The sequence below is a fragment of the Arachis ipaensis genome, chromosome B3 (genome assembly GCF_059453495.1).
Source record: "Arachis ipaensis isolate K30076 ecotype BB chromosome B3, ASM5945349v1, whole genome shotgun sequence".
NCBI lineage: Eukaryota > Viridiplantae > Streptophyta > Magnoliopsida > Fabales > Fabaceae > Arachis > Arachis ipaensis.
In genome coordinates, this window is record NC_142438.1 from 107,507,186 (window position 1) to 107,521,336 (window position 14,151).

General features: G+C 32.0%; 2 protein-coding genes and 1 pseudogene across 2 annotated transcripts; 1 reads left to right on the forward strand and 2 right to left on the reverse strand.

Moving 5' to 3' along the window:
• Positions 1–5,191: 5,191 nt before the first annotated feature.
• On the forward strand, positions 5,192–6,649 carry LOC110270249 (ubiquitin-like-specific protease 1A). Its single transcript, XM_021119123.2, has 7 exons — positions 5,192–5,252; positions 5,359–5,443; positions 5,538–5,633; positions 5,739–5,828; positions 5,917–6,173; positions 6,273–6,342; positions 6,426–6,649. The coding sequence occupies exons 4-7, from the start codon at positions 5,778–5,780 to the stop codon at positions 6,561–6,563; spliced, it is 516 nt and encodes a 171-aa protein (XP_020974782.2). The 5' UTR covers positions 5,192–5,252; positions 5,359–5,443; positions 5,538–5,633; positions 5,739–5,777; the 3' UTR covers positions 6,564–6,649.
• A 1,859-nt stretch (positions 6,650–8,508) lies between these two features.
• LOC148571958 (putative protein phosphatase 2C 52) lies at positions 8,509–9,383 on the reverse strand. The gene is made up of 3 exons (XM_088507349.1): positions 9,270–9,383; positions 8,913–8,983; positions 8,509–8,710 (listed from the first exon to the last, which is right to left on the reverse strand). The coding sequence occupies exons 1-3, from the start codon at positions 9,381–9,383 to the stop codon at positions 8,509–8,511; spliced, it is 387 nt and encodes a 128-aa protein (XP_088363475.1).
• Positions 9,384–10,084: 701 nt separating this feature from the next.
• On the reverse strand, positions 10,085–12,936 carry LOC148571959 (protein FAR1-RELATED SEQUENCE 5-like; annotated as a pseudogene).
• Between the last annotated feature and the right edge of the window lie 1,215 nt (positions 12,937–14,151).

Below are 14,151 nucleotides of genomic sequence, written 5' to 3' on the forward strand. Positions count from 1 at the left end.
GAATGAAATCACATAGTTTTTATGTCAAATTTTTCTTTCCTTTTTCTAATGATATCATCAATTTTAACTATATATGAAATGCAAGATATATATAACTTTTCTTTATAAAAATGACAAATATCCGACTACAAGTGAAAATTTTTATTTTAATGTAAGTATAAAATTTTTTAAGATTAAAAAAAATTATTGATTCATGCAATAATGAATAAAATCATATCATATCTAATACATTAGGAAACAAAATATTGGTATAACTATATAAATTACATTAATCACGAGATTTTGAAGCATGAATAAAATTTAAAATATTATTCTATTCTCAAAATTCAATCTAAATATTATGTTTAATAACTTAATTCACTTAATTAGAGTATATTCATTAGAATTATTTTTGTAACAATAGCTAATGAAAATAAATTTATTCAGGATCAAGTTTAAAATAAAATAATAGCAATTAATGTGAATTTAATCAAGTATTAAAATAAAATAATGATAAACTATTGTTGTATTAATATAGTGACATCATGAATTTGATTTGTTTATAGATTTATAACTGAGTCAAGGAAGAACGATAGCCAACTCGAACTTTTTTCTTTAACAGTTTGATAAGTTAAAGTGATGATATTGATGGCAGATTTTGAACTTTAATTTGAACTTATATATTAATGTGAATTTAATATGGTACTAAAAGAAAATTAAGATCTTTTTTATGACATAAAAGATAGCCAACGTAAGAAAAAGAGAAAACAAAAAATTTAGTATCTAGGACGAAAATTGAGAGACTGAGACTCGATATCATGTTTGTTAGGTAGCGTTTGGTGGAGAGACAGAGACGAAAAGACTGAGACTAAGAGACTGAGACTAAGAGACAGGGATTGAAATAAATCTCAGTATTCTGTTTGGTGCAAAATGGGAGACAGGAATTGAAACAAGAATTAAACTCTAATTTAATTTGCACAAAGGATAAAATTGGAATTAATTAATTGAAATGAAAGTATTTTTGGTATAAAATGTTATTAAAATTTCAGTCTCCATCTCTAAAAATTTCAGTCTTCTGTGTCCCTACTTTTTGGAGGTACTGAAATACTAAAATTTTAGAGACAGAGACAGAAATTTTAGTACCAGTCTCTGATCTAACAAACACGATACTGAGTCTCAATCTCTCAGTACCTCAAAACAAACACTACCTATTAGTTCAGAAACTAGTACTAAAATTTTAGTATCTGTTCCCAAAATTTTAGAAGTACCTCCAAAAAGTGGGGACAGGAGACTGAAATTTGGTGGGACGAAGATTGAAACGTTAATAACATTTTACACCTAAAATATCATCATTTCAATTAATTAATTTCAAGTTTACTCTTTGTACAAATTAAATTAAAGCTTTATTCTTATTTTAGTCTCTGTCTTTCACTTTACACCAAATACAATGCTGAAACTTATTTCAATCTCGGTCTTTCAATCTCTGTCTCTCAATCTCAGTCTTTCAGTCTCTGTCGCTCTTCCAAACGCTATCTAACATAAGCGCTGACGAAAACAATGGTGAATATTATATTATCCGCATTGTCATCGCATCGGATAAGATCAACACTCTAAAAGGATCGGTGTGGTTGTAGGACGTGACAAATTTTCTGTTGGTCTAGGATGGATACCAATCTAGAGAGACCATTTTATCAATACTCTAAAAATATATTTGTCTCTTGAATATGATAGAAAAATAGAAAAAAAATAGGTTTAAAATAAAGAAATAAACAAAAAATAACCTAAAAATATAATTTTTTACAAAAAAGATTAATATATATATATATATATATAAATAAAAATAAAAATAAAAATAAAAAATATGAGATTTTATTAATAGTTATAATATTTTATTCTTTTAAAAAAAGGTAATACGTCTGGGTTTGGTTTCTATAATTATGATTTTTACTTGTTAGCATTCTCTACATTATATCTTAATGACATCAATACACGTTCAAAGTATAACCATTCAAGATTTTTATTTCTCTACTGTATGACTAAAGTTAGAGTTTTTATCCATTTCTATCATTGAATTAACAAATTGTGTAAAATTGAATTTAAAAAAATATGATAAAAGACTATCAGAGATATTTAATTATCAAAAAAGATCTTTAATATAAAAATTATTAAGTGAGAATAATTTTTATAATATTTATAAAAATTAATTTTTTAAATTTCAAATGTATATATAAACTATAGCCCACTTATTATTATTATTATTATTATTATTATTATTATTATTATTATTATTATTATTATTTCTTTGTTATTATAATTATTTATACATATTTTAAGTTAATGTTGCCAATTTTTTGTAAGGATTTATACATATTTTTAAGTTAATTTGATTATAGGATTTTACAATGTCAGACATAATTAGTATGTTATAATTGAATTGAGTTCTTTTCATAATTTTCTAAAAATAATAAATAAAAATATATAATTTAGATGGAAATTTTGAATAAAAAATACTTATTCATTAATATGTATTCGTTATATTTATTCATTAGTATTTAACTCTAAATTATAATTAAGAAAATATTAATTGCTATGTTCGATTATCTAAACCGATCAGTCGCGGATATGTTTAATTATTCTATTGGTCCCTATAGTTTCGTGAAATTTTCAATTAGGTCCCTATACTTTTTTTCTTTTTAATTGGGTCCCTGCACTCTTTTTTTTTTCAATTAAGTCCCTCTTAGTAGTAATTGACTTAATTTTATAGGGACCCAACTAAAAAAAAATTGGTATAGGGGCCTAAATAAAAGGAAAAAAAGTGTAAGGACCCAATTAAAAAAAAATTTAGTGCAAGGACTCAATTAAGAGGAAAAAAGTATAAGGACCTAATTGAAAATTTTGCAAAACTATAGAGACCAACAGAGTAATTAAACCTCGCGGATATGTACCTGCAGATCTGATCTGCAGGTCCACATATTCACACACCTAATAAATGAAGAGTAAATTATTTGTTCAATTATAGTATAATTTATATTTAGTATAATTTGTAATAAATTAGAATATTATCTTTCTTCGAATAATATATAAGAGTTTATCTATCTTGTACCCTATTAAAGTTACAAAATTAGAAAGAAAATCAAAAAAATATTATATCCAATAATTAATTTGTTTAGATATCCAAATATCAAATAATTTAATATAATATTAATTATTTAATATTAATATATGAATTGGTAGTATAATTAATAAATAAGCAAGACTATTTAATTTAATTTATTTAATATTAACTATATAAGTTGATTTATTTAAAATTATAAGTCTTAAATGTTTATATTCTACTATTTTCATTCTATTATCATTATATTTATTTATTAGCATTTAATTGTAAATTATAATAGAATTGTCTTAATTTAATTTTAAAATAAATGTATAAATAAAAAAAATGCATTAGTTATTTGGGAAAATATGAAACCCTACTAGCTACTAAGTTCTTTGTTTTCATCTACGCTGTTTCATTTCTCATTTCTACTTTCACGTTTTCCTCTTTTCCTTCCCCTCCCATCCACTTCTCAGATCTCTGAATCCCCAATATACTTGACCATCACCACTGCCGTTTCCTCTTCTTCGGTCTCGCATTCCCAATGCCTCCCCACATGGCGATAGTCTTCTATTCTCTTCTCCAGGTCTCGCATCCCCAATGCCTTCCCACATCCCTTTGTCCCTTCTTTTCACCTCAACAATTGCAGCCACTGCCGTTGAGATTACGGAGACAACATGGCCTACGCGTAACAATTGCAGCCACATCTTTGTCCCTTCTTTTTACATTTCTGAGTGGTGGTTTGTTATTTCTCGTAGCAACGATGGAGATTCGTGGAAGCAGCCACTCTCATAACAAATGGGTAAATTAGAATTTCAATATAAGATCTTTAATTAGAATATAAGATCGTAAATTGGATTAACTTTATTATTTGGAGGATATTTTTAAAAAAAATTACTAGATTGAATTTGATTTTGAATATCTGATTTGAAATTAGAATATTGTATTTATTAGGATATCTTTATAATAAAATTAGATTTCTGCACCATTTTTGTTGATTTTCGCTATAAATAAGTGTTTTACGTCACGTTTTAAAACTAAGCACTCCTTTTTTTTCAGGTACAGTAAACTGGAGGAGCAAAGAGGATGAGTAAGATAATCATACTTGTTTTTGTTAATTAAAAAATATGATTATCAATCTTTTGTAATCTGTTTTTATTTTCTATTTTTCTTTTATTCTAATATCAATATTGAAATTCATTTGGTTTGACTAGCAAACACCGGCAGTAACTTTGAAGGGAGAATCGAACATGCACTTTTCTGCTTTGGATGAGAAGGTAATGTATTTTTTTGCTGTCATATCCGAAGATGTCTTGCTTTTTTAGCAAGTTTTTTTTTAAAGTTTGTAGTTATCTTTTGTGATATCTAGATTTGCTGTGTTGTTACCTTATTATTTAGTAATGCGTGTCTTATTTTATGGCATCTTGAAGCTTGGAAAGGGTGTTGTCGAGGCACTGTCAACGATGATACGCGAAGCTGTTGTGGATGGGATAACAACGGTTCTGCCAAAGTTTGTCGAAACGGTTGGTTCCTCATCAAAAATTGAGAGTCACAGTGTCAAGCTTTCGGATATTGCTCCAGCTGTTACACCACCGTCAGACAGTTTGAAACGCTTCCTTGACGCCAACCCCGCAATGTATTTGGGTGACGAGCCAGTAACGAAAAAAAGGACACCGAGGCGCAAAGGAAAAAAGCCGGTCTCCGAAGTTAAGGTTTTATATTTTTTTAACAAATGTCACAATTTATTTTTTATTTTCAATTATTGTTATTAATTTTTATAATTATATTTTTTATCATTATCCTTTTTTCTTAAATCCTTTTAAATAAAAGAATAAAAATAAACTAAACTGTTACCCTTACTTCTTAAATTAATTGTCATGTTTTTTGGATTTACAGAAAGAATTACATTTTGGAGAGAAGCTTTCTCCAGGCCGTTCATGGCTTTATTACAATAATTACAATCCAAATATGGATGAAGATGACATGCCACATGTAAGTTTTGGTCTTTAGGATAACATTGTTATTAATAGAATTTTGTGTACACTTTTACTAAATAATTAATGTTGACATTGTTTTTATAGTGTTTGGACCTTTCATTTCGACCAACTAAAGAGATGAAATTTTTTGAATATGAGCTGGCCATTGCTGCTTACATTTTTGGAAACAATTTGGATCCAAAGTAAGTAAAATTAATTTATTTCTCATTTTAATTGTTGATTTGTCATGTAATTATTTTTTTAATATTTTCTAACACCATAGTATAATATTCTTTTACATGATTTAAGGGAAGTGCTTATTCCAGACGATCATTGTATGGGCACACGTGAGACTCTTCTGACTATTATGCCCGGCAAGCCAATAATTGGTGATGTAAGAATCATTTCAACAGTATTTCTTTGTTATGCTTGCAAATTTATAAAATTTGGATTAGTGCAACATAACCGTGATTGTCTTTTATCCATAGGTCCTTACCTTAGTTTGTTCGATGATGACCAAAAGGCCATTTGGGCCAAATAAATTCAAATTAGACAACAAATGATTTTTGCCACCGACATTCTCTGTAAGTTTATTAGCAATTCAAAATTTACTCTTCAATATAAATATATCTTCGTATTTAATTTATAAATATAATAAGATTCCTCACTTAGTTCAATATGCAATGTAGAAAATTGTTTTAAGTTCGAAACAAAAATGTTCCGGCACAATGAAATACATCAAGGGTAACTTTATGGGAGACCTCGGCTTTTTACACGAGGTTTGTTAATTCCGATCAACATTCAATTAATTGGAATATTAATATTTCAATGCTGTTTTTATTAAAAAATATTTTCTGAATGTTGTAGATTTTTGTGCCAATTCACCTTAATGATCATTGGTTCCTCATAGTGGTTAATTTGCTTTATGGGACTGTGAGGTATATGGACTCGTTCAAGCGTTGTACATCGATGATAGAGCGTAAAAGAGTCATTGACGATGTGTTAACTTATCTTGAGAAGTTTGTATCTGACAAAAACTTCCAAGAAACACCTTCACATAAAAACCTTCAATTTTCTAAATATAAATTCTCTGAGCCAACTGTCCCGCAACAAAAGGCCAATTCGTAAGTTTAAAAATATGAATTTTTAGAGTACAAGTTAATTTTTCTGGCTGTTCTTTTATATTATTGCTTTGTTAATGTGTGCCTTGAATTGTGGTGAAGGAATGATTGTGGTATTTGGGTCGCTGAATGGATGATCCTCAACCACTATTGGGGCGTCAATAAGCCATGGGTAGGAAAATCGTCTATGGATTTTATAATGTTTAGTTTGTTGGGTTTATTTAATTAAATAATATCATTGTAACTGTCTGTTAGATTGTCAATGATTACTCAAGGATGCGATTGGCTGTAGATTTGGTGTACAAATGGCACAATCCGAAACGGGATATGATAAAAGAGCTTGCTGTTGCTGACTGGAATAAAAAGATGCAGCAGTCTGTCCTTCAAACTTAGAATTTTAAGACGCCTCTAGTTAAAAATTTATTAATCGTAATCGTGTATTTTAAGAACACATTTATTTAGTTAAGTTATGGATTGATTAGGCCATTTTAAATTTGTTTGAAGTACACTTTATCTTTATATTTAAGTCTATAATGATTTATATATTATTGTTTTTGGACTATTTAGATATATATTGTTCTTTTTTTATTTATAATAATTTATATATGATCTTTCTAGCAATTGTTTCATTATTATTGAACCTAACCTAAATTTTAAGTTCAGTAGTATACTCTATAATTTAGATATATATTATTGAATGGATGAGAATTCCTTTAACCTTCCATGATGCAGTCGCAGTGGTTATGGTAACAACAATTACTATGTTAAAAATCTGAAGTGCATATGGTAAATATTGTGGTGACAGGTACTTTTGCATTTTAGTAATAAGGAATGGTTAGGATGAGTTAGGTAATTCTGTTATGGCCATTATAGATTATTTGCATTATAGTGTTCCTATTCAATTTTCTGTGTTACAGCATAGTACTATATACTTATCCTTTGTGTTTGTGAGAAATCTTTTGAGTGCAAACTGAAACAGAACTTTGTGGCTGTGGCAGCCTACAATAAATCCAATTTCCGCAGCTGCTGCCAGCAGTGCTGCACTTTTAGAAAGGGCCCCATTTGTGGTAGCTATGGATGGACTGCACCATTTTTCTTGCAGTTCCTCTTTTGAAATTATTTATTTATTTATGCCTTGTTTGATGGATATTTTATCTAAGTTTGCAAGACATTCATTTCCTTGAATTATTAATCTGTTTTAGTTATAATTTTGGAAATATAGAACATTTTATAGGTACAAATTTCATGTAGAATTATTTAATTTATAATCGTTATTCATTCTCTATTGGAAGCAAGCAACTTGATACTCTGCTTTGAAGTCCTTCAAAGTCCACAGTAGTTAATATGTGCTGCAAGAGACTTATGTGAAGATAATTGAGTGAAGATATTCCAAATTGTGTTTCAGCAAAAAGAAAGTTTTGATGAAAGCAACAATGCACCAATTAGAATGCAGCAAGGAGTCTCCCAATGACGAGGATTGAATACAGCAAGAATGCAACATTACAGCCTTCTATAAGTTGTTGAAGCTCTGAAGGAGAAGTAAAGAACAAGTAAAGAACAAGTACAAGAAAAGAAGAAGCTTTGTAAGCCATTAGAGATAAGATTTTGATTTTGATTTTTTTTTTTTTTTGCGTGTTAAAGTTCTAAAGGAGTGGCTGCATTTTATAGTTCAGACTTTGGTGTAACTATGGCGGTGAGTTAAATGTTTCTCGTGGAATGCAATGGCAGTTGCCAACGACTGTGTAATGGATGGAGCCTCTTTGTCTTTGGTAGTTGTTATTTGGTTACAATAGTTAGTGTTATGTGGCCTTAACTTGTATTACCTGCTATTTTTGGAAGATATTCACCAATGTCATAGCGGCTACTAAATGTAACATTCACATGGCTGAGTTGTGTGCTGTAAAATATCAAGAAAACTCTGAATTTTGGATTTACCTCCAGGTACAAATCTAGTTGTAAAAATGGTGAAAATATAGTGTTCAAACAACAGCTGGAATTATGTAAATCATGCACATATGCAGAAACAATCTTTTTATAAAAATACCGAGTGAAGAGTACTGTTATTTGAACATCTAAAATTTAGTGAAGCTTTCAATGTACCTAGATGATTAATCCAATATTAAGTTCATATTAATACTCAGTTTTGTGTAAAACAGTGTCATGCTGCATTTCACTTAAAAAAACACAAGAATAGCATTATGCTGTTGCTGAATTCATTTCGTTTAGTGACATAACTTGAGCCTAGTTTTTTACACTTGAATAACTAAATAAAAAAGCATCAAAACCACTGAAAGATTTTCCTCCTTGAATTCCCTGTTTTGACAAAGGTATTACAATTTTATAATGTTCTCATCAAACCAAAAAATATTCTATGAGGCTTGCTTTTGCTTTTCCACTCTCGGGCCGCAGAATCCACCAGAACCCTTGCTGCTGATGCTCTAGTTGGTGCCGTGGATACTATCTCAACCACCTCTTCATTGCTTAACACATCCCTTCTATGCTGAGAGACTTTAATGATAATTGTAACATTACTGTGGCAACTGAGACCACAAGAACAAATAAAAGCAGATATATTTTCGAAAGTCTTACTCCATCCGAGGCAAGAACAATGAACTCGTCTTTGTCTGTAAGAAGCCGGTGAGAAAATTCTGGTATAGAAATGACACCGTAAACCTTCAAACAAAAATCGCCAAATACTCTAGCAATTGCTAATCCAAGTGCATCATCAAAAGGTAACCACACCCTTGGAACTTCTGGTTCATCTTGCAAGGCAAATACCTTGCCCTTGCACCTTTTGATTCTTTAAGCTTCCCCTGTAAAAATTCAAATAAGCTATCTCAAAGCAAAAACATAGACTGAACTGAGAAAGGATGAACAATGATGACAAAACTGACTTGGCAAATCAGGATTCAAATCAATTGTCAACTGAATTACCACCATGGAGTCATTGCTGTCCTTGGATCCCATGATTGCTCGGGAATTCCCTATTTTCTTCATGAACAGAATTGATCCATGGAAAGTGAACAACATAGAAATGTCAGTGAAAAGAAGCAATGAAGTATATGCAGCAACTGAATGCACTACTCATTGAGCTGCTACCTGCTTCACTATGGTTACAGCTGTGCTCCCACTACAGAAACAATCCAGATTCGGATGAGACCTCAGCTCTTTGTCCATGGCCTTATATGCCTTCATGAAAGCTTCTCTCCACATGGAATTTACTAACATGTGAAACCAAGTGATAGAATATACTAAAACTATGTAGGATGATTGGTCCCTCCTCAAGAATCACATTGACAACATCAAACTCCGAGGCTCCTGACATTAATTTAATCCATAAACTATGCATTGGAAAACTAAACTTAAGTAGAAAAAGCAGAGAACACAAGAGGCTTCAATTTTCAAAAGTGTTAACAACTAAATTTCTATGCATTTTTTTCACAGAACAGAACATAAATCTTCATAAAATAGAATACCAAAATAAAGAGCAAGGCAACACACTTGTGATAGTGTCCAAGTTTTCTCATTCCATAGCAGGGAGGAAGAATATAAGGAACAAAAACCAATCTTTTTTAGACGGATTTGGATTGAGGATATTCACATTTTATTATCAAAACTAATGAGGCTTGATGTAAAACACAAGAAAATATTTGCATATTTAATCTGTTATTGAAATATTCATAGCCAACTAAGACAATAAACCTATCATGACAATTGGAAAGTAAAAAAGAAAATAAATCAGTTTAACAATCTGTTACTGCACCTGTTTCAGAAGGTATTAAATTGCCTAAAATGCTCAAACAATGATTCAATAAATAAAAAATTCTCATGGAGTACAACCAAACATTAAATTGCTACTGGTTTTTCTTTGATACACAGTCTAGCAGTCCCCATCATATATCAACCTCAATGCACTACTGCATCCCATTGAACTTTGGATATTGTCCTTGTTGTACAACCTGTTCTCCACAGCACAAACAAATTTGAGAGAAAAAGAAAGGAATTCAGCGAATCATAATGGATATCAAACAGTTTAAAATTTACTAATCACTAAGTTCTAACAATGCAATAATTCATCTCTTATTACTGATACCTGTAATAGCCACTGATTACTTCCATATGGTGGGTTGGGAGCCCCATGGCTATTAATCAATTCTGAGTCACCTAGCCCAAACCCTAACTGCACATATGTATTTACTTCTGTTTTTGGCACTGCTGATGTATCTTGAGAAGTCATAGGGTCCTTGAGAAGCTCCTAAGAAAAAATGATACATGCAGTCAAAATTTCTAACAAGTATAACTACAGCATAGAATTTACCAGTTTATTTTAATTTGTGTAACCACTAATGTAATATTGTATCTTACTAACCTCTTCTGTACCGAAGCTAGCTTGCGTCCCTTGAGAAGCCATAGGGTCTTTGGGAAGCTCCTGTGACAAAAGAAGGCATGAACTCAAACTTGCTATCAAGTATAACTACAACATAGAATTTAACAGGTTATTTTAATTCAAGTAAAGCATAATGCCATTTTGAATTTGACTGACCTTTTCTGCACCAAAGCTAGCCTGTGTGCCACCACCAATCTTATCATCCAAATTGTCACCCTCATTTTTCACAGGACAATTCTTCTTTACATGACCAGCATTGTTGCATTTAGTGCACCTCTATTTTCCTCTCTCTTTTTTCCCCTTTGGTGCATCTTTTGTCTTGACAACTGAAGGGTCACCAACAAAGTTCGGCATGGGAGAATCTCTTCTTCCTCTTTTCAAGCATGACTTTTGCTCTAGTGTTTTGGTCAAACGGGAGACTTCATTCATAGTGTCATGGAAAGAAGGATCATCTTGAGCTCCTAAGAATACCATCCACGTAGCTGCCACTGACAATGCGCCATAGCGCATTAAAAATTCTCTTTCTCCATCTTGCACAATGCTTCCAGCTGAACTTTCGTCCATATACTTTTTGGCATCCTTGGACCATCTTCTCAAAAGAAGACTTTCTGGCAACTTCTGTAAACATACCCTTTTCATGGCACAAAACATGTGGCAACAGGGAATGCCTTCACTACTCCACCTACTACATTCACACTCCATATTCTCGGTGTTGCGCTCATAAAGTACGGTGTATATATGTTGCCCTCTGTCATACTCCTTAACTTTTAAAACAACAGTAGTTGATATATTTTCCTCATTTATAACATCTAATGCAACCACTCCTTCAATCTCTGTTTTTACTTTGCCAAACATCTCCCATGTGTAAAAATTTGCAGCACAAAGCTCCAATGCAGCTAAGCGAGTTGTTAACACAGGCTCTCCGTACACCGTCTTAAATTGAGAAACTAATTCGTTGTGTCTATAATCCCTAAGAGCATGTTCAAGATTCTGGACTAGCTCTAAAAGACTTTGACGAATGCCAATAAACCTCTTGATGAAGTTGTTTATCCCTTCACACCTTGATGTTGTTCTAAATCCAGCACAAAATTTATCTCGCAAGTAGGCGCTTGCCCAGCTTTTTCTCTTTTGATACTCATTTAGTACCCATTCATTTTCCTCCAACCCATATTTTTTTATCATATTCTCCCAATATTTTTCAAATTCATTCGGATGCCATGGAGCATACAAACATCTTCTGAAGTCGTCGGAAAAACCTTTGCTTTTTATGCTTGCCGTTACATTTTTCTGAATGTGCCAACCACATAATCGGTGAGTTGCATTTGGGAAGATTTATTGAATTGCTGCCTTCATTGCCTCATCACCATCTGTGACCACAACACTAGGAGACTTGTTCAGCATGACATCTAGAAAGTTTTGCAACAACCACGTATATGTTGCCGTTTGTTCGTTCTCTATCAAGGCAAAGCCAAATATGCATGTTTGACAGTGATGGTTACAACCCGAGAAGATAACCAACGGTCTTCTGTACTTATTTTTCCGATAGGTTGTATCAAATACAAGCACATCTCTAAAGCACTGATAATCTGCCCTACAAATGCCATCTGCCCAAAATAGATTCGCCAGCCGACTTTCATCAGTAGCACTGTACCTTGCCATGGCCATGGGGTCAACATCGGCTTTTCCAAGTAGATAGCTCATTGTTGCATTAGAATCCCCACCAATGAGCTTTGCACGACGAGTTCTTTCAATGCGGTTATCCAGATCCTTCTTTGTGAACCCGACATTAGCATAACCCCCGGCTAGGCCTACCATTAGTCCCATTATCTTAGAGCTTGAAAGACCATTATTGTGCATGGTGTTTGCCTGAGTGTTTTAAGCCTCGTTCATCCCACGGTGGTTTGGAATTAGGTGTGCCAAGCATTGGGGGACAAGATCGTGGTTGTGCTTCTTAACTAATTTTTTAACTCTCCAAGCTGAAGTTTTGGTGTCAAAGTACACCGCAAGCATGGCTTCACAACCCGTACGAGTCAGCGCTTTATGCTCCCTCTTCCTGTTCAAATTAGAGATGTATTTATCGGCTCTCTTTCCTTCCTTGTTGCAAAAAAATCGCCTTCTACGTTGTGTTCCATCTTTTCCACGCGCTGTATCACCCTTGCAAACTCCGAACCCGACACACCTTGCATAACGCACATACAAGTGATAAGCTGCATCCGATGTTTCAAATGTCTGATTTATAATATCATCGGCCGTCACAACAACATACTTGCTACTGCTGCCACCGCAATCACAAGTGCAATTTACATTCTCTTCCACACCGGTCATCAAGCAATCTTTAACGTTCTCTTCTGAATTGAGTGGTTCCGAATCAACATCCATTGCACCCACACTCGTTTTCTTTCTAATTCTATATATGTAAAAAAGTGAAAATTTTACCCCCTAAACAAGAACAGGTAGAAGTAGGAGATACACATATAATTTTCTACTTCTTCAAGACACCTTAGAATTGTATTTTGCAGATCTCAGTATATTTAATAGATTCAAATTCAACTCTAGTATTTTATCCAATATATTTCAAATAATTTGATTCAGAGCATAATCCTAATTCAGATACAAAATAAATACCGAAAAGAATGACAAGTCTAAATCAACAAAATATACTTTAAATTTAGGTTAAATTTCAACTCCGTCTAAGTTTTGCACACCCTTACCAAGTTACCAAGGTTTCTCAAACCAAACAAATGAACACTAAATTAGATGGTTTCACACTAAATTAACAAAAAAGTCAAGCTTAGGCACTAATTTAATTGCAGAAATATCATTTTTTCAAAAGTAAACACTAACACGTCCAATGTCATTTACAGTTTCATTTAATTAAGAAAAATGAAATTGGTCAACCAAACATGGCAAGCACTTAATCCAAACATGCAAATATGAATTTAACATAAGTGAAATGTGAAATGGAGAAGGAAATGAAAGAAGGTTGACAGGAAAGCATGAAACAGCCAGCATAGACACATTCTCTTGGGTATTTCTTGAAATTACCTATTGCTTAAAATCCGAATTTAAAATTTAGAGTTCAACAGAACTCCTACATTCTTGATCTATTTCGTCAGAACAAATGATCATTTATGCTATATATATATATAAAAGGAAATGGGATTTTTTTTATTATCTTCTTCGTTTTTATTTATATTTGTTGGTTTCTTTCTTGACTCATCTATCTACCCTTTGAGTTCTAAGGTATGTGTAACTGTGTCCACAAAAATGTTATACACTATACTTATTTTTTCAGTTTGTGATCAGACATGCAGGTCAATGCTTAATTGTTATTGTTAATGGATAATCTTAAGAGTAATTGTAAAGCTTTAAATGATAATAAACTTTTCCATCAACGTATAAGTTTTGTTAGCACACAATGCAATTGAGCTTAACCCTTGATATTATTAATTTATTATTTGGTTTCAAGGAACCTAAATAAACCCTTTTATTAGTATAACTTTCTTTTTCTCTGTACATATGTACACACTCAGAAGCTATTCATATTCATACTTCATTTATACACTGCTTTTGACAGAGAATTGAAGGATGGAA

Excerpts from the sequence above, each read along its gene's own strand:
- LOC148571958 (XM_088507349.1), bottom strand. The coding sequence starts at position 9,383 with ATGTGGAGAGAAGCTTTCATGAAGGCATATAAGGCCATGGACAAAGAG. Across the intron at positions 8,984-9,269 it reads CTGTAACCATAGTGAAGCAG|GGGAAGCTTAAAGAATCAAA; the intron begins GTAGCAGCTCAA and ends GAATTTTTACAG. Across the intron at positions 8,711-8,912 it reads ATGAACCAGAAGTTCCAAGG|TTGCCACAGTAATGTTACAA; the intron begins GTGTGGTTACCT and ends TTGTGGTCTCAG.
- LOC110270249 (XM_021119123.2), top strand. The coding sequence starts at position 5,778 with ATGAAATACATCAAGGGTAACTTTATGGGAGACCTCGGCTTTTTACAC. Across the intron at positions 6,174-6,272 it reads CCGCAACAAAAGGCCAATTC|GAATGATTGTGGTATTTGGG; the intron begins GTAAGTTTAAAA and ends ATTGTGGTGAAG. Across the intron at positions 6,343-6,425 it reads GGGGCGTCAATAAGCCATGG|ATTGTCAATGATTACTCAAG; the intron begins GTAGGAAAATCG and ends ACTGTCTGTTAG.